The sequence below is a fragment of the Artibeus jamaicensis genome, unplaced genomic scaffold (genome assembly GCF_021234435.1).
Source record: "Artibeus jamaicensis isolate MK-2021 breed Jamaican fruit bat unplaced genomic scaffold, CSHL_Jam_final scaffold_916, whole genome shotgun sequence".
NCBI lineage: Eukaryota > Metazoa > Chordata > Mammalia > Chiroptera > Phyllostomidae > Artibeus > Artibeus jamaicensis.
This window is the reverse complement of record NW_026522059.1, coordinates 309,689-333,326: the sequence shown is the minus strand read 5'-3', so window position 1 is coordinate 333,326 and position 23,638 is coordinate 309,689. Positions and strand designations below refer to the sequence as shown.

The 23,638-nt window shown below is 61.2% G+C and overlaps 2 protein-coding genes across 2 annotated transcripts; one reads left to right on the top strand and one right to left on the bottom strand.

The window, feature by feature from the left end:
• The first annotated feature begins 2,196 nt into the window (after window positions 1-2,196).
• On the top strand, window positions 2,197-12,141 carry ADCK5 (aarF domain containing kinase 5). Its single transcript, XM_037166527.2, has 15 exons — window positions 2,197-2,297; window positions 6,431-6,537; window positions 6,845-6,994; window positions 9,675-9,750; window positions 9,863-10,063; window positions 10,149-10,289; window positions 10,380-10,493; window positions 10,590-10,721; window positions 10,798-10,881; window positions 10,970-11,051; window positions 11,125-11,203; window positions 11,270-11,361; window positions 11,421-11,673; window positions 11,737-11,853; window positions 11,940-12,141. Exons 1-15 carry the CDS (start codon window positions 2,286-2,288, stop codon window positions 12,043-12,045), a joined length of 1,746 nt encoding a protein of 581 aa, XP_037022422.1. The 5' UTR covers window positions 2,197-2,285; the 3' UTR covers window positions 12,046-12,141.
• Window positions 12,142-12,145: 4 nt separating this feature from the next.
• Window positions 12,146-23,167, bottom strand: CPSF1 (cleavage and polyadenylation specific factor 1). Its single transcript, XM_037166493.2, has 37 exons — window positions 22,875-23,167; window positions 20,123-20,150; window positions 19,888-20,030; window positions 19,708-19,788; window positions 19,429-19,580; window positions 19,206-19,352; window positions 18,984-19,123; window positions 18,797-18,907; window positions 18,618-18,711; window positions 18,432-18,519; window positions 18,227-18,349; window positions 17,920-17,971; window positions 17,740-17,834; window positions 17,595-17,669; window positions 17,446-17,526; window positions 17,283-17,372; window positions 16,952-17,062; window positions 16,725-16,866; window positions 16,475-16,653; window positions 16,250-16,386; window positions 16,005-16,179; window positions 15,713-15,919; window positions 15,529-15,618; window positions 15,301-15,444; window positions 15,068-15,220; window positions 14,302-14,418; window positions 14,138-14,228; window positions 13,983-14,067; window positions 13,770-13,911; window positions 13,537-13,689; window positions 13,286-13,462; window positions 13,133-13,199; window positions 13,011-13,058; window positions 12,757-12,912; window positions 12,550-12,679; window positions 12,347-12,485; window positions 12,146-12,275 (listed from the first exon to the last, which is right to left on the bottom strand). The coding sequence occupies exons 1-37, from the start codon at window positions 23,016-23,018 to the stop codon at window positions 12,228-12,230; spliced, it is 4,335 nt and encodes a 1,444-aa protein (XP_037022388.1). The 5' UTR covers window positions 23,019-23,167; the 3' UTR covers window positions 12,146-12,227.
• Window positions 23,168-23,638: the final 471 nt, after the last annotated feature.

The following is a 23,638-nucleotide window of genomic DNA, read 5'->3' as shown; positions in this document are numbered from 1 at the left end:
TAATTTATATTTAGAAGGGAAGGGAAGGAGAGAGGGAGAGAAATATCAATGTATGGTTGCCTCTCGTGTGTCCCCTGCTGGGAAGTGGCCCCTGCTGGGAACTGCCCTGCAACCCAGGCATGTGCCCTGACTGGGGATCAAACCGAGATATTTTGGTTTGCAGGCCCGTGCTCAATCCACTGAGCTACACCAGCCAGGGTAATAAAAGGTTTTTTAAAAAATCAAAGGGGTAGGGAAGACAGTGATGAAAATTTTAAACTTTGGAGTAAACAAAATCTATTACTGATTCTTCCAGTGGAAGCCCTCGCAGGGTCTGTGTCCACCCTTCTGGATCTTGCCAGTGACTAACGGCAACATACGCCCCTCCTTTCCACGGGCGTGCAAATCAGTTTGGTCCTGTGGAGACACTGTTGTTAGTTTTGCCTGTGGAAAAAGCATCTCCATCTTTTAAAAATTAATTTCAGCCTTCCTTCACTCCATATAAATCTGAGGTTTTGAACTTCTCTTTTGAACTTAGAACCACACTCCTGGTTCTCTCATCAGTTAATGGCTTAAATAAACCTTTGACACACTGCACTAGTTTTTGAGTTGCTGGTGGAACAAATTACCACAAACTTGGTGGCTTATGGTGACCAAAGTTTACCCTACCACAGAGCTGAAGGCCAGAGTCAGAAACCAAAGTGCCCGTGGGGCTCCTTCTGGAGGCTCCGGGGGGCAGGCATCTGCTCCAGGTCCGTCCCCAGCCTTCCAGGCTGCCAGCAATTCTTGACTGGTTGTGGCCTATCACTCCTGCCTCTGTCAGTGTCTTCACAGGGACTTTTCCTGTGTCTCAGACCTCCTTCTCCTTGTCCTTGTCCTTCGAAGGGCACCAGTCACTGGATTTAGGATCCATCCTCGTCCAGGATGTTCTCATCTGGAGAACTTTAATTATGTCTGTAACATCCTTATTTCTATATAAAACCACGGGACAAATTCTGGAGCTTACTGCTTAGATATATCTTTGGGGATGCGACACGTTGCTTATTTTATATCCGTGTGAGAGTCATCCTTCTTAATACACATTTCCTTTTTCTTTTTTTTCCTTTAAACAGCAGTTTTGGAGACTCAAGGGCTTGGGAACACGGGGCTGCTGGGAGATTCTGAAGATGGGCTTGGGCATGGGGGACTGAGGTGGGGAGGGGAGGGCGGAAGTCAGGGCTGAGTGGAATGGGAGTGGTGGTCACTGGAGGGACTGTCTTCTGGCTGCCCCTGGGGCCCAGCAGCCTCATTTAGGGGAACTGACTCCACACAGCTCCATCAGGGGTGGGGTACCCCCCTACAGTCCTGGGGCTTCTGCCCTGCTGTGGAGAGGCAGCGCAGCCTGGGACAGAAGCCAGGCCAGTCCTAGTGTCCTTTGATGTAGAAATACGACAGAGTTCATTCCTTTGTTCGTTTGGGGTGGGAAACTGCTGTCCCTTGTTTCTCAAGAGTGGACAGGACAGCCCTCCTCCGGCCCCCAACTCCCAGCCTCAGGGGCAGTCCACGGCGCAGGCATTCAGCAATGTGTGTCCCGCACAGCCAGGCTCACGCCTTGGTGTTGCCATTTCTCAGATGCCTGGGAAGCACTTCTGCGCGGGGCCTGGCCTATTTCCTGGACCTGTTTCATAAACAGATGGGGTCAGGGAGGGAGGCCGACCAGGTGCAACTGGGAAAGTTGGCCGGGACACCTGGACACAGGTGAAGACGAGATGGTGGGCAGAAGCTCATCAAGGACGGCGGTCCGCACGCAGCCTGGAGGCGGTAGGAGCCGTGAGGTGCTGCGGGGCTGGCGGCAGAAGCGGGTGTTGGGCATTGGGGGGTGGAGGCGCGGCTTCGCCTGAGCCCGGGGGCAGTGGGAAGAACAGTCTCCGCTGCGATCACCGCGTGGAAGACGGCGCCATGCGGGAAGGGGAGAGGCTGCCAGGAGGCTGGTGTCGCCCACCCGGGGGCGTGGCTGCAGTGACGTCAGCAGTAGGTAGGCCCGGGCGGTATGGCGGTGGCCCGGAGTTTGCAGAGTCCACTTGGCAGCGGCGAGCGGAAGCGGGCGAGGGCCGCGAGGACCCGCGACAGCGCGCGGGCCCTGGAGCTGCGCCACGAGGGGCCGGCAGGGGGCGCTGCGGCGCCGCAGCAGTGGGCGCGCTCGGGGCGGGGCTCCCGGCCCGCCCGCCGTCCTGCCGGGCGCGCGTGCGCAGTGCACGGCCTCCCGCGGAGACTGCTGGCCGTGGGGAAGCGAGCTGCATCGAAGCGGCGCGGAGCGGCGGCCGAACATGTGGCGACCGGTGAGTCCCTTCCCCGGCCGCCGTCAGCCGCCCGTGCGAGACCTTCAGGGCTCCGAGACCCGCTTCCCCGCGCACCCCAGTGACGGCTCGTCCGGGCCCTGTCAGAGACCCTGTGGACCAGGCCTGCGCCCTCGGACCCTCAGGGCGTCGGGCTCTGCGGGGACCCAGGCCGGAGGCCTTCTTCCGGCCGCTTCTGCTGCTCGCGGGGCGCCCTTTCCCCGGCCCTGCGCGCGCCCTCTCCCGCGCGTTCCGACCTGGCGCCGCAGCCGGCCCCCCGGGGCCTGGGGCCCCTCCCACCTGTGGCATCTCCGCCCTTAGCGCCTCTGTCACCCGTCCCTCCGCAAGGACCCGGCCCTCTCCTGCCGCGGTTTGGAGTGCCGGCATTTACACTCGGGGTTTCTGTAGACTCACACCTGTCCGGCAAGCCTAGCGGTGCAGGGTCAGACATTCCCTGTAGTGGGATCTCCGTGGGCCCGGGGCGGGCTGCCGTGGGCTGGGCCCGGAGTAAAGCCCTTCACAGCCCATGAAGCGTCTTCACGCATCAGGTCCCCGGATTCTCCTGCCCTCGGGGTGAGCCTGGGAATCGGGGTGCAGGGGCAGGGTTGGCCCCTAATTGTCCCTCCGCCCCGCTTCTAAGTGCAGTGGGCGCAGCCTGCCGCCGCTGAGAGGGTCACTGTGCCCACGGTCCTTCCTCCCCACCCCTGCCGTGGCCCGCTTCCCAGGCTCACCCGGAGGACAGGTCTGCGTGGGCCCTCCCCTGCTGGTGCAAGGGGTTGACCCTGAGATTCATCCCGCTGGGCTCTTGCCAGCTCTCTGCAGGATTCTGTTGCCGGGGTGCCCAGCCTTTCTGGGCCACACATTAAATACACAGACAGTAAGGAGAACTGATGAGTAAAAGAAAGGTTTTAAGTAAACTTATACTTTTGTTCTGGGCCACAAGGGGGCCGCGGGTTGGACTCCCCCGTCACCGCATCACCCTGAGACTCAGCGGTGGCTCCTCACCGCCGGGGGCCTGCCCACTGTCATTTTCCCACTGATGGGCCGTGTCCAATCTAATCTGCAGGGCGATAAGGAAAAGGAACAGCTCCGAGGGCGCCGAGCACATGGCCACCCCGCTCGTTGTTCCGTGTTAAAGAGCACATGTTTATGAGCTTTGTGATAGCGATTGCAGTGTTCCTGCGCCAGCTGGCAGGGCCTGTGGCTGGGGTGGCGTTCCAGGCACAAGGCCTCACGCGTGGAGTCCTGGCTGGGCTGCTGCAGGGCTGCTTGCCTGTGGCTGGCTGTGCCCTGCTTAGCCTGTGGCCCACCTAGTGTCCTCACCTGGGCCACCTGGTTTAGGGCTGTTCTGGACTTACCACAATTGGTCAGTGCAGCAAACACTGGTGGAGTTTCTGCTTCATCTGGTGAAGCATGTGCTAGACCCTAGAAGTACAGACGTGATGGAGAAGTGGGCCCTGCTCAGGCTGCTGGGGACACAGAGGCTATGCTGACAGTCACTCCTCTGTGATAAGGACAGTGGAGAAGGGACAGACCAGGAGCAGAGGTTGAACGCTACTCCCTCCAGGCAGGACAGCAGCTTGGAGAACAGGCCTGGGCTGAGCAGGGCCCACCTGCAGCCCTGTGTTGCAGGAGGCTGGGTGAGGAGTTGGTGCTGCAAACTGAGCCAGAGCTGAGGAGACGCAGCCAGAGCTCTCCTGAGTTTCCCGGGGACTGTGGCCCAGCCCACTCGGCCTGGTGCTCAGAGGCCTCAGCCTGGTGCTCAGAGGCCTCGGCCTCTGGCCCTCGCCTTCCGCACTAGGACCCCTGACAGTGCTGGGCTGTGGTCAGGGGGCTGGGGACACAGCCATGGCCTCGTGCTTAAGTGTCAAATGATTCAAATTTAGTATTCTCTTCTGTGAAAGGACAGCATGTTTTGGTTTTATTTAGTCATTTTAAATAAAATGCAAGTCGTAATCACATAGTTATTCAAACAGTCCTGTAATTATCAGTTGGTGGATAATTTATGCTAGAACAGAAAAAAGCTTAAAAATTATTTTATTGGATTGCTTGGGGTGGATTAAGAATGCTGTGTTTCTATTGCATTTATTTCATCTACACCCTCCCCCCCCAAGAAAGGTGTGTTTTAAAATCAAAGTGGTGTTGAAGGCTCTGAGGTAGGTGACTTGGCACTTGCTCACCAAACCCTCGCCTGTGAAGGACTCTTGGGGACAGGGTGCTCCCCTCCAGCTGCCAGCAGCCCTGTGCACTGGAAGGTTTCAGGGTGGCCAGTCCAGGACCAGGAAGGGTGTCGCCCACCGCCAGCTCGGCCCGGAGCCGCGCAGCAGACGAACGCCCTCCTTCCCACGGGCGCCTGCTCAGTGCCAGGCCCTGAGGACTGTGCTGTGCTTCCACCACCGCGCACTTTCCCAGCCTCGCAGGGTGGGCACTGCCACCCCCGTTCAGAGACAGAAGGTATCAGGTGGGAGTCAGCCCAGCCCAGGTGAGGGAGGGAAGCCGCAGACCCGCCTGCCCATCCCAGAGCTCGGACCTCACGGGCTCTGCGTCACTCGCGGGGCCCCTTCCACAGGAGGCCACTGAGTCCAGAAAGCCCCAGGGACCACGACCGGCTGGTGCCTGGCTGTGGCTGCACACACTTCTTTGGGAATGAGTCCTCTCTATGTGTCCCTCCGTGGGGGGCTGTGGGCTTCTCCAGGAGGAGGGTCCACTCCTTTTGCCCCTCCCTTCTCACTTCCGGCTGCCCCTCCTCAACCCTGAGCACACGTTTTCTAGCCACATAGGTCTGTCTCCTCAGAAACATCCTGTCCTGTCCTGGCTTCAGGCCTTCACTGACACTGTGTCCTCTGCCTACGACACCTTCTGGTGTCCTCCAGGACGTCCCCTTACTGCCAGGCCCTGGGAGCCCTCCCTCCCTTGTACCTGGTGCTCTTCCCACAGCCCCGTCTGTGTCTGTCTGTGGTCCCTGGTCCCACACAGGGCCCACTTTCAGGCCAGCCTCCATGGCAGGGCTTGGTGGTGGGTGGGTGTGAGTGGTGGAAGGTACGTGGTCAGGTGAGGGGCATGGGGAGGTCTGGACGGGGCCTGGGTAGAACTGGGCGGGGGGGGGCAGGCACGGTGTGGGTGGGCAGGGTGGACCCCTGCAGGCACTCACGCTTGTGGAGAGCTAACCACCGTGGGTGCTCACAGATCTGTCCCCTGGGCTGCTCTCCCATGCAGCCCTGCTGGCTCCACGTGGCCTATGTGGCCCTGTGTGCGTCACGTGGCCAGGGGGCAGTGGGCACTGGCCGCTCTGGCCCTGGCTGTGCGTGGCCTTGCTGGCAGAGGTTTAGTCAGCATCGTCCTCCTCGGGGCAAAGCAGGTCACGGGCACTTTCCTTTGACTTCTGCTCCGTGTTGCTGTCCTTGAGACTCTTCAGACTGCACACAGAAACTGCTGGGACAGTCGGCGCCTCATCTGGCGCAGAGTCCACAGTGACAGCTCAGTGGCTGTGCTGCGGGCCACAGTTTACTGTGCACACACTTAGTCAGTTTTTCCCTAAAAACTGAGACTTTGCAGTTTGGAAAGTTGTGGGTGAGGAACTCTTAGAAGTCACAGTTGAAGTGGGTGGGTGACCAGGGTTGCCCGTGAGCAGAGAGCCTCCCAGGGACTTTGCTGCTTGGCATCCTGCTGGCTGGCATCTCCACGCTGCCTCTGGGGTGGGGGGGCCGAGTCCCCAAGGCCTTCGTCCGCTTCTGGGACAATAGCCTGTTTCCCCTGTGTCTGGTCTTCGAGATTGTGACGATTGTGTGGTTACACATTCTTTTGTTTATTGGTTTTAGAGAGAGGAAGGGAGAGAGAGAAATGTAGATTTGGAGTCCCACTTACTGATGCTTCATTGGTTGCCTTCTGTGTGTGCCCTGACCAGGGGTCCTGAAGCCTCGGCAAACTGGGACGAAGCTCCGACTGCTGAGCCAGCCGGGGCCTGTGTTTAGGTGTTCTGCCCGCTCCTGTCTGAAGAGTGCCTTCCCAGGGTCGTGGTCCAGGGGTCTCAGCAGCAGGAAACACAACACGACAGCTCCCCGGGCCCTGACAGTGCCTGGGCAGGCCAAGGGCACGAGGCTGCCCCATCTGACCCTGTGCTGTTGCTCGCTTTGCAGTTCCCACTTTGCCACACCCACTGCGCTGTGCTGCAGAGCAGGCCACCAAGCTGGCCAGTCCCCACCCCCTGCCTCAGGAGAAGCCTCAGGATCCTACCTGCTCGAGGGTGAGCTCTCTGCATCCTCTCGGTCTTTTGGGAGCCCAAGGGTGGACCTTCTCTGAACACACCCCTTCCCCTATCCAGCCCAAGACAGGCTGCATTTGGTCCCTGGTGTGGTGGGCTAACCTGGGACTGGGGTTCAGGGACAGGACCCCTGCCACATCATTGTGAACAGATGACAATGAGAGCTGAGGCTCAGACAGTGTGGGGGGTGGGGAACCGTCGCAGGGCACAGGGCGGGAGGGTCCAAGAGAGCACTCTGCTGTCACACGGGCGCCCGGACCAACCGGGCCGTGCACCTGTGTCCCTCCAGGTCCTCGAGGTCCCAGCCCCCATGGAAGAAGGTGCTCTCTGCCACAGCCCTGGGGCTGCCCTTGCTCCTTGGCGTCCGCTACTTCACGGCAGAGCCGCAGGAGAAGAGGAGGATGCGGCTCATGGTGGACGGCGTCGGGCGCTTTGGCAGGTAGGAGGGCTGGTGGCACGGCGTCATCCTCACGGGCATAGTGCCGGTGAGCCATCCACGCTGATGCGCCTCCACCACGTGGGGTGGGGAGGGGCTGGGGCCGCCCGCCCTCGGCTCCCAGTGCCCGGCATGGTCCCGGCGGTGCTGCTCTTCAGGCTCTCTGACCCTGCCTTCCGTCAGGGTGCTGATCTCGGTGCAGCCCTGTGGGCCAGCACTCCCACCCTTGGTCAGACCCAGGAGTCCCTGCAGCTGCAAAGTCCTAAGAGCCAGCTCTCGGCCCTGAGTGAAACCTCAGCTGGCCCAAACACACCGCCCCGCTCTCCCCCACCCCACAAGAGTGCTGGGGAAAGGCCTCCGGTGAGGCTGCCCCAGGGCGGGCCTGACGCACTGGCTGTGAGCGCCTGCTGCCTCTCAGACCTGGGCCGCTTCAGGCCAGGGCCACGGAAACCTTCAGGCTCTTAGCCAGAAGCTTCACTGAGGTTTACACTCAGCCCAGAGACACCAGGTGGCTGACTGCTGCCCGCTCCTGCCTTCCGGGTGAAGCAAGCCCATTGCTGGTTCACAGCAGAGCCGAGGCAGGTCCACTTCTTCTGTGACCCACCCCTCCTTGGGCTGTCCCTCTGCAGCTCGGCTCTGCACTGCCCTGCGGTCAGCTTGGGCGCATCTTGCCACCTCTCTGCTGGGGTCAAGCTGGGCTGGGGTTGGAGCCAGGCCCCCCGCAGTCTGTGCCTTCTTGTCAGCTCTAAGTCTTAACAGTTGCTCGGATGGGCAGGCCTGGTTCAGGTGGGACACACAGCGGGGCCTGGGTGCTGGGCAGCGTGGGTGCAGGAGCCTGGGGAAGAAGCAGGGTGGGGGGTGAGTCGACCCCGAGAGGCCGGGCACCCGTTCCCTGGCAGGATGGTTCCCTGGCAGGACGGTTCCCTGGCAGGATGGTTCCCTGGCAGGACGGCGGCAGATAAAGACCCGAGTGGAGGAGGAGCGTCAGGGCCTGGTTTCTTTCTACAGTCTCCGGGCTCTCCCCCATTTTTTGGTCACAATTTCAAATGTCCAGAAAAGTTGCAAGAATAATAGAAAAGAACGTTTTGCTTGAAACTTTTGCAAGTAAGTTGTCGACCTAGACTCCCACTGTACCCCGTGGGCTGCTTTGTTAGTGTCACTTGTTATTTTGTTGCTAAACTGTTCCAGGGCAGTGAGTCAGAACCCCTTTGACTCAGCTCTTTTTTTTTTTTTTTTTAGATTTTATTTTTAGAGAGAGGGAAAAGGAGAAAGAGAGGGAGAGAAACGTCAACATGTGGCTGCCTCCTGCAAGGCCCCCACTGGGGACCCTGCCCACAGCCCAGGCATGTGCCCTGACTGGGAACTGAACTGGCGACTTTTTGGTTCACAGGCCTGCGCTCAATCCACCGAGCCGCACCAGCCAGGGCTCAACTTAGCTTTTGTGACCCTTTTTAAGAATCAACATTTTATTGTAAAACATATCAAACGTAGTTGGGAATGTGCTTCGGAGAACTGAGATTTTACCATGAACGTCTCTAAATCTTTTGGACGTGTCTCCATTTTTGAGCATTTTTTTTCTCCACTGCAGAACAGTGCAGCTCATCTTGTCCCTTTGCAGCGCTGGCATTGGCTACTGTCCCTCGGGGTGGAGACAGGCTGGAGGTCTCAGGGCCTTGGTGAGCAGGCCTGTGTGTAGCTGCTCGGGTACTGGGCCCCAGGCTTCCGCGGGCGTCCACCCTCTGTGTTCACACAGACACCTCCTGTCTCTCTAGTTGTAGCTCATTTTTTTCCAGCTGTAAGACACCTGGCTCATCCACAGACAGGGACTTACTGGGTGGTCACCCCGCTCCTGTGCAGACCTGGCCCTGGGTTTCGGGCTGGGTTTCTTAGGAAGGGCCCCTGCCCCCAGGTCACCAGGGAGCTCTGAGCACTCCTCTCACTCACCCTCCTTCCTTACAGACAGCCCTGTCTGCTCCCGTGCCATCTGTGGTGCTGGTGGCCAGGGGCGGAACATGGCCAGGGCGGGAAGGAAAGGCTCGGCTCTCGACTGGCCCTGGGTCCTGCCAGGGCTCCTGCCTTGAAGGACAGGAGCCCCATGTCCCTCCTGCGAAGGTCTGAGTGTCAGAAGCCTGGGTTCCAGGCCTGGGTCCTTTCCTGTCAGACCCAGGGCTGCCCGCCCAGAGCCTGAGGCATGGGGAGCATGTGTGAGACGCTGCGGACAACAGACGGGACATGGGCGTCCGGGGTCGTGCTGGGCTGTCCCGCTGGCAGGAGCTCTGGGGATCCCCGTCTGGGAGTTGATTCCCCGGGGGCTCCCGTTCACGGGGGCCCGGGATGGGGGTGCGGGTGGGCCCGCACAGGAGCCAGGACAGTGGCGGCCTGGCCAGCAGTCAGCTGCAGTGTGCCGGGTCCAGGTGGACCTCCTCTGCGGCGAGTGCTCTGCCAGAGTGGAAAGACCGCATCTGGAGGCCCCCCACCCCAGCTCTCACCCTTCTCTTTGGTTTTGGGCACCTGGCAGTGGGGTTCAGGGGCTGAGGGTTGGCATGGATTCAGGAGGCCTCCTCTGCAGACCAGTGGCTGACACTGATGCAGTTCAGAGAGCGAGGAGGCCGGGCTGAGCGCCTCTGCCCCCTGGTGCTCAGGGGGCGGGCAGGGCCGGTGCTGAGGGAGCCTGTGCCGGCAGGTCTGTGAGGATCGGCCTGCAGATCTCCACGGACTACTGGTGGTGCACGAACGTCGTCCTGCGAGGGGTGGAAGAGGTCTGTCCGTGCGTCCTTGGTGGTAGCGGGGCCCACCTGTGCTGTGGGGTGGGTGTTGGGTAGACTGAGATGCCCACCTGTCCCCATCCCCTCCCTCCATGTCTGTGGTCAGAACAGCCCGAGGTACTTGGAGGTGATGTCTGCGTGTCATCAGCGGGCAGCGGATGCTCTGGTGGCCGGGGCCATCAACAACGGGGGCCTATACGTGAAGCTGGGCCAGGGGCTGTGCTCCTTCAACCACCTGCTGCCCCCCGAGTACATCAGGACACTGCGTGTGCTTGAAGACAGGGCCCTCACACGTGGCTTCCGGGAGGTGAGCCCTGCCCCTGGGGGTGCAGAGCTGGCAGGTGGTGCTCAGCAGTGGCCTGCACGCTGCTCTAAGGACCCTCTCTGGCCAGGTGGACGAGCTGTTTCTCGAGGACTTCCAGGCCCCGCCCCAGGAGCTCTTCCAGGAGTTCGACTACCAGCCCATCGCTGCCGCCAGCCTGGCCCAGGTGCACCGCGCCCGGCGGCATGATGGCACCGTTGTGGCTGTAAAGGTACAAGGCACCCGCCTTGGAGGGCAGCCGACAGGAGGCAGGAGTGGGCTCAGGTGACAGCGGCAGCCTGTCCTCCCTGCACCCTCGCAGGTGCAGTACATCGACCTGCGGGACCGTTTCGATGGGGACATCCACACCCTGGAGCTCCTGCTGCGGCTGGTGGAGCTCATGCACCCCAGCTTCGGCTTCAGCTGGGTCCTCCAGGTACCACTGCCCACAGGCAGGCTGGGGAGCAGCTTCTGCACGGGCTGTGCTGCCCGGCACCGGGTCCCAATCCCCCGCTGCCCGTGTGGCCCTCAGGACTTGAAGGGGACCCTGGCCCAGGAGCTGGACTTTGAGAATGAGGGGCGGAACGCTGAGCGCTGTGCGCGGGACCTGCAGCACTTCCGCTACGTTGTGGTCCCCCGAGTGCACTGGGACACGTCCAGCAAGGTGGGCCGGGCCCCTCCTGGGTGGGTGTCGGGGGGCTGCGTGGGTCTGCCGAGCTCAGCCTCTCGCTCTCTCCCAGCGCGTGTTGACAGCCGAGTTTTGTGAAGGCTGCAAGGTCAATGACGTGGAGGCCATCAAGTCCATGGGGTTGGCCGTGCGGGATGTGAGTGCCATGTGTGCAGGGCATGGGGACCCAGTGGGGACACGGGATGGGAGCACTGTGTGACAGCATGGCCCTGTCCTTGCCCCAGATAGCAGAGAAGCTCATCCAGGCTTTTGCTGAGCAGATATTCTACACAGGCTTCATCCACTCCGACCCCCACCCCGGCAACGGTAGGAAGAGCCACGTGGCGGGGAGGGCTGTGGGGGTGGGGTGGGTGCGAGTGAGCCCGTGTGCCACCCCCAGTTCTGGTGCGGAGAGGCCCGGACGGGAAGGCACAGCTGGTTCTGCTGGACCATGGGCTCTACCAGTTCCTGGATGAGAAGTAAGTGGGGCTGGGGGGGGGCCTGGGGGGGCTGGGCCTGGCCTCTGCTCACTCTGGGCCCCACAGGGACCGCTCAGCCCTGTGTCAGCTGTGGCGGGCCATCATCCTAAGGGACGACACCTCGATGAGGATGCATGCGGCCGCACTCGGGGTGGAAGGTGAGTCTGGGGCACGTGGGGGGGTGGTGACCGCACAGCCCGGCTCAGCCCCGCCCCAGACTACTTCCTGTTCTCGGAGGTGCTCATGCAGAGGCCGGTGCGCCTGCGGCAGCTGTGGCGGTCACACCTGCTGAGCCGCGAGGAGGCAGCCTACATGCAGGCCATGGCGCGGGAGCACTTCGAGGACATCATGGCTGTGCTCAAGGCCCTGCCGCGGTCCATGCTGCTCGTGCTGCGCAACATCAACACTGTCCGCGCCATCAACACCGCCCTCGGCGCCCCAGTGGACCGCTACTTCCTCATGGCCAAGAGGTGGGTGCTGGTGGGGGGCCCGGGTGGGGGTGGGGGAGTCCAAGCTGAGTCTGTTTCCCACAGTGCGGTCAGGGGCTGGAGCCGCCTGCTGGGCACAGGGCAGCCGAGTGTTTATGGTGCCAGCCTCCTACGCCACCTCAGGGTTGTCTGGGAGACGTTCAAGTTTGAAGTGGCCCTGAGGTGAGTGGACAGTTGGAGCCCAGTGGGCGTGGGGACGGCAGCGCCTGCTCCCCCCACTGACGTCCCCACTCCACCCCCTTGCCCAGGCTGGAGACCCTGTCCATGCGGCTCACCGCCCTCCTGGTCCGAGCGCTGGTGCACCTTGGCCTCATGCCCCAGACCGAGGGGCTGTACGAGTACCTGGAGACCTAGGCCCCAGCAGGAGGACCAGTGCTGGCCAGGGCCGGAGGCGCTGGCGTGGGGAGATACCTGGGGCTCTGACCACTGGTGGGGGCAGGGGGCCTGCAATGACCACACACACTTCTCAAATCCAACAAGTCTCTTTTCTGTGTTTTGTACAAAAAGGGGGTGGGGCTGTGGCTGTGTCCAGGGGTCTAGAAGTGGGCAGTAACACGGTCTGTCTCTAACAGGTCGTCCAGGATCTGTGGGGAGAGAAGCAGGTGAGGGTGGTGAGGGCTGGAGTGGGGGCAGGGTGAAGAAGCGGGCCACTCACAATGTCCGGCGTGGTGCCGATCTTTTTGGCCAGCTCACTGCGCTCCATGGTGCTGAGGTACAGGTAGCGGTTGAGCAGCTCTCCGTCCAGGATGTTCCGCACGGCGTTCTGCAGGGTCCGCCGGTCGACGTGCAGCATCCTAGGGAGGCATTAGGTGGTGGGGAGTTGTGGCGGACCTAGAGGGGGGTGCGGGGGGTGCTCACCGGAAGGCTCGGGGGTTGAGGCCGGCGTGGTGGGGCAGCATGGTGGTCAGTGCGTTCTGCAGCATCAGCAGCCGCCGGTAGGTCTTCTCTTGCATGGGCAGCAGGAGCCCGATGCCACCATCCAGTGTGGCTGTGGGGACACAGTGTGAGCAGGTGACCCAGCACCCCCCACCCAGCCATGGGCCCCCAGGGGGATCCAACACTCACCAAACCACGTGATGTGCTTGTTCTCCCACACTACCGACTTCTTGCTGGGCCCCTCGGCAGCACCTCGGCACGGTGTCCTCCAGAAGGTGTTCACGTGGGCGCCTACGTGGAAGTCTGCCCGGCGCAGCAGGCGCATGCCGCCAAAGCTCTCTTTGGCTGGGCCAGAGGGACTGCAGGTCAGGGCCCGGCCCTGGCCCCGGCCGCCCCGGGCCCCCCCCCCCCGGCCCCGGCCCCGGCAGGAAGGGAGTGCTCACCCTCTGGCAGGTACATGTATACCATCAGGTTTCGGTCACGGTCAGACACTGCAAACACAGCCCAGAGTCAGCCTGGCCCTTGCCACGGTTCCAGGGACCCTGGCCCCAGACCCTGCACTCACCCAGGAAGCCCAGCTGAGCATTGTCCACCATGAAGTCCACGCTGTACACTTCCAGGGGCTTGGCGTCCTGGAAATGGAGGGAAGGGCACGTCAGGGTCCCCCTGGGGACAGGGACCCCCCCTCCCCAGCACAGGGTGCCAGCCCTGCAGGTACCCTGGACACAAGGCTCAGTGTCTTGCTGTCCTCCTGGTAGCGCAGCAGTGAGATGCTCTTCATGACATCTGCGGCCAGGATGAAGTTCTTGACACTGATCATCTGGTGGATGTAGAGCTGGGTGTCGATGAAGGCCATGCCCGTCAGCTCGCTAGCACGCAGGCTCCACAGGAAGATCTGTGGACAGGAGAGCTGGCAGCTGGTGGCTCACGGGTGGGCAGGGCAACAGGCTGGGCAGGGCAGAGACACACCTTCTGACCGATGGCTGACACCAGGTGGCCGTTGCAGTGGCACAATGCAGTCACAGGCCCCTTCTGCTCCTTCTCGTACAGGACCTTGAACTTGTTCTTAGTCAGGGGCTGGCCAGGCTCAGGCACCACCTCGATCACATCCATGATCAGGATCTGCATGCGAGGCAGTCAGCGGCCTGCAGGCACCGCAGGAGGGCTTCCGGCGCGCCTGCCCCAGCCTGTTGGCCCCTTACCCGCCCGCGGCACGTGACCTCCTCTCCCTGCATGAGGCAGGTCCCAGCGGCCACGTAGCCCTTGAGGCCTGACACAGTCTCCTCGCTGCGCAGTGACACTGTCTTCATGCACGTCACGTGCTCCCACTCCTCCAGCTCAATCCTGCAGAGACTGGGTCAGGACGCAAACCCTGGCTGGCCTCCCGCCCGGCCGCCCACCTGGCCCAACCTTGCCTGGCATTGGGAATGGCCTCCCAGCTGACTGGGGAGATGAGCTGGATGGAAAAGGCCTCCTGCTGGGGGTGGATGTACCGGTCATCTGCAGAGACAGGGTGCTGGTCAGGGAGGGGCAGCCCCCCCCCCACAGGCCCAGCTTGGGCAAGTCCTACCTCTCTCAATGGTCTCAAACTCTTTCTCCTCGCCCGTCATGCGTGGGATGCGGGTGCAGGGTGTGTTGGTGCTGGTGGCCACAGCATACACCTGGGGAAGTGGAGGGCGTCACACACCAGAGAGCAGGCCCGGAAGGTCCCCTGGCCCTGAAGAGGATTCAGACCTTGGACTCCACGTGGTAGGCCACGTAGTGGGCCGTACAGCGCAGTGGGATCTTCCTGACAGGCCACGGGGCATCGTAGGACAAGTAGGCAGGCAGGACACTGATCCTCAGCTCACCCTGGGGGGAATGCGGGAGTCAGTGAGACCAGGCGCCTGCTGAAAGCAGCACAGGTGACCGCAGGCCTAGGGGATCCTGGGATCAGCCCTCGGTTCTGTTGGAGTTCTCTGTCCCTCCTTCCCTTCTCTCTGGCTTTTCCAGGGCTGGGGTGTTGGCCACAGCTGTGGTTGGGGCATGGCAAGCGAGGCTGAGAATGGCCCACACTGGCCCTGCACAGAGAGGTGAGGGAGCCCAGGCCAGGGCCCCAGCCCCTCCCTCACCCAGTCCTGGGTGCCTCAGGACCATTATCACTGAGCCCTTGGAGTGACCCTGGGGTCACTGCTATCATCTGTGTGACAGAGATGAGGGGAGTGAAGTGGAAAAGGTGAACACCTCAGCCAGAGTCACAGGGCTTCTGAGGGGCAGAGCTGGGGTCCCAGCACACAGAGCAGTGATACTGACTGTACCCCGGCCACCCAGGCAGGTCCCCTCGACCCCCCTCCGTGCCCCACCCTCCAAACCTTCCTAGCAGTAAGTGCCACATTTCACCTCCTCGGCCTTGGCCCCACCACCTCTGGATACTCCCCCCCACCCCCCCGCGTCTCCAAGGGCTTCGTTTCCAGGCCCCAACACTTGCTCCTGCCCTGGGCAGCTTCCGCCAGGCATCTACCTGTCTGTTGAAGTACAGGAAGCCACGGGGGCAGTTGACGTTGTGGAACGGGGCAAAAGAGTCGATGGGGCCATCAATGCCCATGGGGTGCAGCCGCAGGGCCCCTCGGCCAGTCACCAGGAGCCAGTGGGGTGAGGGGCCGCAGATGAACACCTGGAGGCAGCACCGTGAGGGGGTCGTCAGACTGAGGTCCCCACTGCACCAGCCTGGCTCCCACAAAGCCACCTGCCTACCCCGGAGTAGCCATAAATGTCCTCAAAGTAGCGGAACCGTGCCACACGCCCTCGGGCCCCAGCCCCCTCCTCAGCGCCGCCACCATCCGCCTTCTTCTTGGACGGCTTTGTCTTCTTCTCTCGGAAGTTGATATTATGGGGAACCTGGGGTGGGGGGCAACTGTGAGCACCGGGTCCCTGCCCCCCCCGCCCGGCAACCCCCCCCCCGCCCCCTGCTCGCCACCACACCTTCTTGAAGCGAACTTTCAGGTTTCCCTGGCCCAGCTGTGAGTCGTGGGTGAAGGCCTCGTAGATGAGCAGCTCTTGGTCCACGTGCACCTGAAGACAGTACCGGGTTGTAGGGAGGCCTGGGCGTGCAGGTGTGGGGGCGGGGGAGGCACGGAGGGGCAGGTGCCTGCCGGCCTGTGCTCACCAGCAGGTAGGGCCTGCTCTGGCGACTCCCCAGAGCCACCAGCAACACTTCCTTGACGAGGGGCAGCTCCCCCTGGCGCGTGGCCTCCTCCTTGCGGGCCTCACCCTGCGTAGTAGGCTGACCGAAGGAGCTGTCCACCAGGACCCGCTGCCCCACGGGGAAGTTCTTCACCAGGAACACCAGCCGCCAGTCCGGGAGCTGGTAGATCTGCGGGGGGGGGGGGAGTGGTGGTGGGCGCACGAAAGGTGTGGGGGACGGGACCGGCAGCTGTGACGGCACAGGGTGCACCCACCTCCATGGTTCCGTTCTCCCGCACCAGCAGACACCAGTGGGTGGGCTCGGCCCGGAAGGGGGTGGGGTCCCGATCGGCAGGGGGCTGGCTGCTTCGGCGGGCCTCCTCCTTGCTGGGGCTGAAGAGGGAGCCCGAGTCCCCATAGAGCATCTCCTCCTCGTCGTCCACCGTGGGGCTGAGGAACACACACATCTCGGGCAGCCCGCCACAAGGCCCCCAGCCCCTGGCCCCGGCAGCCCACATACCTGGTCTCTGATCCCTGGCCCTCCGCCTCTGAGCCACTGCGGGCCCCTAGCTCATCACGGGCCCCGCCCAGGCGGCTCTCAGTGGTGAACATGCCGCTGACATCTCGGTACACACACATCGCGATCACCTTGGATTGCTGTAGGGGGAAGGTGGGCAGGGTGGTGGGGAAGGGTGGGGGCAGCGGTGCAGGGACAGTGTGCCCAGGGGGTGGGGGAGGGGCCTACATGATGCAGCGGAGGCTTATGCAGCGCCAGGCGGTGGTGGCGGCCCCCATAGGAGTCACTCTTGAGCAGGAACATGGCGACATGGCCCTCAGCACTCATGATGACCACGCAGGGGTCGGCCACAGCACACTGCACGATGGGGGAGCCCAGGTCCACGGGGATGAAGTGCAGCTGGTTCACTGTGGGCATAGGGCGGTCAGCACGTGCCACCCCAGCCCTGCCCACCTACCCGCCCACCTGCTCTGCCCACCTCCTTCCAGCAGGCGGATGCCCAATGGGGACACTTGGACAATGTAGCGATTGTCCCCGATGTTGCCAGCAAATACTGTGGGGCCCTGTGTGGCAAAGCCACTGGTGTCCAGCTCCATGATCTCCTGCCCGGTCTGCAGGATCTGTGGGAGATGGTGGTGAGGCACACCCCTCACCAGTGGGACCCCACCCCCCGCAGTCGGTCCCACTCACTAGCTGGCCCCTCACCATAGTGGAGTCCTCCCGGCTCAGAATCAGGAACCCGTGTCTCCGCCCATCATCCTCTGTTTCCGGGGTGCTGGGCTCCTGCTCTGTACCCTCGCTCTTGGGGGTCTCCTCCTGTGATGTGAGGGCAGAAAAAGCACAAACCCAGCTGGGGTGCTCAGACAGTGGGCAGGCCCCACCGCTGCGCCAGAGCAAGCTCTCACCGTGGCCACCGGGGCCCATGCAGCAGACCCTGCCGAAGCCCCACTGCTTGCAGGCTCCCCTGGGCCTTACACGGGCGAAGCACCAGGTCATCGCCCCCTCAGGGCCTTCTTACACTGCTGGGGGCTCGTACCTGCTCCTTGCGCACTGGGGCAACCACTGTCCACATGTCATAGCAGCCAGGAAGTTCAAAGGTTGTCACCACCTGGGGCCGGATACTCTTCTGGAAGGACGGTGGAGGGTGTCTATCCACCCAAGTCCCCGGGGGACACCACCCCCAGCCACCACCCACACACCTGCAGCACGGACAGGGCCCCGTTCTTGCCGTAGCCAGAGCACATCACGATCTCCAGGTCTGGCTCGGGGCTATTCTGAAACTGCAGGGGCTGAGGTGAGGAGAGGCCCCCCCGCAAACCACCCCTGCCCGCCACCCCAGCCCAGGCACCTCTTCAGACAGGAAGGCAGGCTCGCCCACGGCCGCGTTGGCACAGGGTCCGATGTTAAGGACGCTGTCACACACCTGAGGGCACAGCAGCGGTCAGGTGGGTGGGCCAGCTGGGGCAGGGCCCCTCTGTGCACAAACACCTCACCTCGAAGGAGTAGGTAGCCAGCTGTGTGCCCGACTGGGCCTCGCTGCCATACACCTCGATCTCGTCCACCTCGTCCTGTGGCACCGACTGGCCCCCTGAGGCACAAGAGAGCCCTCCTGAGCCACTCAGGTCCCCTGGCCTCCACCTCCACCCCATCCCCACCCGGCCCCTGGCCCTCACCTGACCAACCCACTGTGGAGTCCACTCGCTTCTTCTTGGACGAAGGCTCTTCCTGTGAGGCAGGGACAGTGAGCAGCCCTGGGGACACCCTGCACATGGCAGTGTCCCTACATAGTCAAGGCCGCACGCAGCCCAGGGAAGCTACGCATGTGGCCCAACACAAAACCATAAGTGTACTTAAAACATTGAGGGTTTTGGTGACTATACATTGCAATGTCTTTCCTGTGTGGCCCAAGACAAGTCTCCGCGTGGGGCCTGGAGACGCCTGAGGGCCCGGCCCCTGCACTGGACAGTCCCAGGCACCCACCTTGTCAGCAGCCTCACGAACGGCACTGGCTGGGGCCTCCTGCAGCTTCTCCGTGTACTTGAGAAGGAGGGAGTTGCCCAGGCGAGAGCCAAGGAACAGGTACCCGGGCTCCATGGTGACCATCTGGGGGAGGGGGGGGGAGGGAGGTGGTGAAAGGACCCAGACCCGGGCCCGGGCCCAGGCCCAGCCCCTAGCCCTGACTCACACTGCTGGTGAGCACGCTGGCAGCCGCCTTGTCAAAGTGGAAGGAGCGAACACTGCGCATGCCGTCAGTGATGAGGGTCAGCACGTAGCTGTGGGAGGGAGGACACTGAGCTGGGGGCAGGGCTCCAGGGGCAGCGGCTGGGGATACAACCCTGAGGGGCACAGGGCTCATCGAGGGGAGACTCACATCTCTCCGCCCTTGAGGGAGATGACCATCTTGTCATAGGAGATGAAGGCCGCCTGGGCGCAGTCGAGGGTGATCCTCACGCCCTCCTGGGTGCCTATTCAGTGGGGGCATGAGGTGGACCCAGCAGTGTCCCCTCCCCTGCCCCAAACCCACCCTGAGCCCTGCCCTACCACACTCACGCAGGGGGAAGGCAGTGGTGCCCGAGGTGAGGCTGTTGAGGGCCACACCATACGGGGGGACACTCTGGTTGAGGTACAGCAGCGAGTTGACAGCAAAGATCACCACCCCACCTGCAGGAAAACACGTCAGTGGGCGGGGCTCAAGGTGCTCCATCCCACCCCCCACAGCCACAGCCACAGCCCTCACCTATGGGCTTGGGCACAGCGAGGGCCTGGGTGCAGTCAAAGGGCAGGCTGGTGAGGGACCAGATGACGGGGTGGACCTTCTGCGTGATGTTCAGTGAAATGGCCACGATGGAGCACGTGTCCTGTCGCACAGCCACCCGCCTGGGGCCACAGCAGGAGGGTCAGCCAGGGGTCCCCGCCCCTGCACCGTCCCCCAAGGAGGTCCACAGCAGAGGGGCCTCACCCAGGCCAGGTCTGGTTGGGCTCAAACAGGATGAGCAGGGTGGGTTCATAGTAGCCGTGCAGGAACTGCAGGTCGACGATGTTGAGAAGCTTCTCGTCCAGGGCCCGCACGTCGATGATGTAACTGGGCAGGAAGCTGGACCTCTGCCTGGGGGACCACAGGATTCAGCGGGCAGGAGACTGAGGCGGCCGGGGTTCAGGGACCACCCTGCCCCTGCACTCACCCCTCGCCCATGAGCCCCTCGTGCTCCTCAGCCAGGCTCTCCCTGCGGAAGGGCAGCACCACCAGCCGTGTGCCGTAGATGAGCATGGCGGCACAGCGCCCGTCGGGGTCCACGCGCACCCGCGGTGTGTGCACGTTCTGCACAAAGCCATCCTGGGGGTGGGGGGCCATCAGGCTGACCTCGGGGCAGATGGGAGACCCCGAGGGAAGCAGCAGGGCAAGAACTGGGGTGGGAGGGGAAAAGGAGGGGCAGGAGGGGGAAGGGGCAGCCAGGCCCTACCCGAAGCTCCGGCTCCTCGAAGTAGTGCAGAGAGAGCGTCTTCAGGTCATGGGTGCCTGGGTCATACTCCACCACCGACAGCTGGGGACAGCAGGTCAGAACTGTGGCCCGCCCACCGCAGCCCTGCCCAGCTGGCCACCCCGACCCACCACTGTGCCCAGGACCTCCTGCCAAGCCCACCTTGGCATCCTTGAAGCTCAGCAGCAGGGCATCCCGCTTGGCACCTGCCAGCTGCACACTGGCCATGGACATGACATTGCCGAAGAAGGAGAAGGAAGCCACCAATTCCAGCTTTTCCCGGTGCTCCCTGTGGACCTTTCCCTCTGGGGCAGAGGTGATGGGTATAGGTCGGGTTCCCTTGCCCCAGCCACCTCACCCCTAGACATGCGGCCAGGACAACCACCTGTGTGCTCACCTGTGCTCCTGTCATTCTTGATCGGTGCCTGGGGGGGGGGGGCAGGGAAGAGACACACTGTTGCCATGGGTGGCCCCACCTTATGGAGGGACAAGGGGGAAAGACCACCCAGGGCTGGCTCTGCTCTGACCAAACTCTCAGGGCAGTGGGGGACATAAGCCCAGGCTCTTCTGGGGACAGCCACACACGCCCCAGCCCAATGTGCAGAAAGCCACACTCAGCCTCAGTTCCCAACCTGGCCACAGGCTTCTGAGGAACCCACCCCAAGCAGGGAGCCCACAGGAGCAGAGGCTGGGCAGCAGCTGTAAGCACGCCCAGGCTGCCTGGCTTTGCCCCCACAGATGTGAAACATGGGAACACAGAACAAAGGGGGGGGGGGCATGTGCGGGGCTGGAGTGCCACAAGGGCCCTGTCATTTGGGGCAAAAGCACTGGCTGGAGGCAGACTGTTGCCATCTAATATGACCGGTAAGAAAAACAACACAAAATACGTAACTAACAGCCACTAGCGAGGATAAATGAAATAAAAATATCTGGTTAATCCAAAACAAAGCCAAGAAGAAGGAAACAGGAAGAAATAAAGGAACATGCAGAAAGACACAGAATCAGACAGTCGTTCCTGATTTTGCAAGAAATCACATCCCATGTGAACGAAAACTCCAACGAGAAAACAAAAGCCACCAGAATGATAAACAACCATTTGCTATTGAGTCACTTTAAATATCAGGAGACAGATTTTAAAAGAACATCCCATGTAACAACTTAAAATAAAGAAAGCTGGGATAGCCAGGTTACTATTGGACAAAATGGATCTTAAGGTAAAAAATATCTGAGCTAAAAAAGACAATTCAAGACAAAAAAATCAATTCAAAAGTAAAGTTTTATATATATATATAAAGTAAAACCAATATTCTAAGTTTGTCTTAAATGTACCTAATGATGCAGCTTTAAAAGAAAGATTCTTAAAAATCCTGTCAGGCAAGTGCATCACCTTGTTTATGTTTAAAATGACCTTGGGCCCTGGGTGGTCTGGCTCAGTGGATTGAGTGCCAGCCTGCAAACCAAAAATTTGCAGGTTCAATTCCCAGTCAGGGCACTTGCCTGGGTTCCAGTAGGGGGTGCACAAGAGGCAACCACACAGTGATGTTTCTTTCCCTCTCTTTCTCCCTCCCTTCCTCTCTCTCTAAAAATAAGTAAAATCTTTTTTAAAAACCCACATGCTTTAAAAATAAAATAGAATTACCTTGGATGTACTTAATTTTTGGCTCTTCCATATAAGTTTGAGAATCAGATTACTACATCTAGTGAGAAACCTTACTGCAACAAATTTATTGTTGTTTGAGATAAAGAACAGTAAGTTTATTAATAAACCTGGGAATGGCTGACTGAAATCTCTGCAATGAGACTTCCCGTTTGTAACCCTGACATGTTTTTTATTTACTGGGGACTTTTATTAATTTCAATAAAGTGGTATATGGTTTTACCTCCCAAAGGTCAAGGGGCCTTTCTTGTGCTTGGCTGCACCTTCCACAGGCCCCTGGCAGTGCGCCTGCCCACCTTCCACACAGCTTCCCCATCCTCTGCCCAACCTCAGAGCAGAGGCCAGGCGTCCTGCAGTTCAGGCTGTGCCCCATCCGAACTCCTGACTCACCCACAGACGTGTGCAGCCAAAACAGGCTGTTTCGGGACCAGGACTAACTAGTGAGCCCTCTCACCCACTCAAAGCCGTTGTCCAGCCCTCCCTCTGCATCTCCTCCTGCCCCACACTTTACCCTCCAATGTGAGAGGTGGCAAACTTTTTGGACCGAGCCAGGCAGCGGATAACTGACTTAGCAGTCATACCTAGTCTGTTGAGGATTCTTCTTTGGAATCTTTTCACAACTTTTTTAAGGGTGTGAAAAGCTTCCTTAGGGCTTGGTGGGCTGTGGCCCACGAACCCTGCTCTCATGGCTCATTCCCTTCTTGCATAAATCTGCTGCTGTCTGCTCATCTCCGAAAAGAACCTTTTCCTGCCAGTTACTGCTCCATCCCTTCCTTCCCAGTGTACAAGTCTCCTTCAGAGGCCCATCTGTGCTCACGTGACCAACTCTCCCCTTCCACTCTACATCCCAGTCCAACTTCCAACTTTCACACAGAGCGTTCCTACTGCCTGGGGCATCCTCCACTCACCAGTCGTACTGGCTAAGCCTTACGCACCACCACCACCCCCAAAGAAAAAGAAAAAGCTGCCTCTTGCAAGAAGTCTTCCTGGATCAGCGCTCACCCCTCCAGCAACAAAAGCACCCCTTGATTTCTTCTACTGAGGAGCTCATTTCACTTCACTTAAATTGCGGCCAACAGTCTGTCCCCATCCTAAATCCAGCCTGCTCCTTTTGCCACAATGTTCTCTCCGATAATCTCCTGGTCAGCCAGCTGGGAATACCTTGCCTCCTTCATAATCTGTTTCCGCCACTGCACTGGCTACAATCTACAAGTGTGCTTACAGGTGTGTCTTTATTTAGGGGAACTTCCCCTAGCCCGTTTTTTCAGATTTGTTTACCATGGTACCCCTACTACCTAGCCCACAGCAAGTATTCATATCATTTAATCAGAAAAACAAAAAAGCAAACACGATGCACGAGAGAAGGGCTCATGCCCACAGCAGCGCCGGGGACAGGGGTGCAGAGTCACGCTCGGGCGCTGCAGTCCAGCGGGCTTCTGGTTCTGCACCAGAGGGAGATGGAGGGGCGGACGCCGGCGGGGCAGGGGCCTACCTCGGCGTCGCGGTTCAAGCGGTACACGTAGAGCTGCGAGGTCCCGGCCACCACGAGGTTGCGCTCACTGTTGTTGAAGAAGTTGCAGTACATGGAGAACTCGAGCCCGGTGGGCGGGTGCGCCTGCTTGTACACGGCGTACATGGCGCCGAGCCCGGGCTGCGCGGGGCCAAAGGCAACAAAGTGAGGGAGTGCCAATGACCGCTGCCCACCTGGCAGTTTGAGCCGGCGCGCGGGGACCGGGACGCCGGTGAACACGGTCCGGCGGCGAACCCGGTCCAGCGGTGAACGCAGTCCGACGCGGCCCGGAAACTGAGCGTTAAGGTTCCGGGTTCGTGCGCCTGCGCATTGGCGCCGCGGTGGAGCCTCTGGCTGGCGGGATGACAGCCGCAGATAGCCTGGAAGCCTCGCCGCTCGGCCTCACGCTCCGCGTCTAGAGCTCCGAAATCCCGAGCTCGCCCGAATTCCCGGATCCCACTGAGGCGGAGCGCGGCGGGGATGCGAAACTCAGGGCTGGCTGGGTCCCCTGCCTGACCCAGAGTGGGGTCAGCGTGCAGCCTCTCCCCGCAAGAAGAGGCGAGTCCCCTCTTCCAAGGCCTGGTGCGTGATGCCGGACCAGAAGCTTGGCCCCGGGGTGAGCTAGGCGAGCCTCAGACTCGTGGGGCCAGGAAGGCAGGCACGCCCCGGCAGGCGCCCGGGTGTGGAGGAGGCCCGACCAGCCCTGGGCTGGGGAAGCTTTCCGGATGCATCCCGCGTGCTGCCTC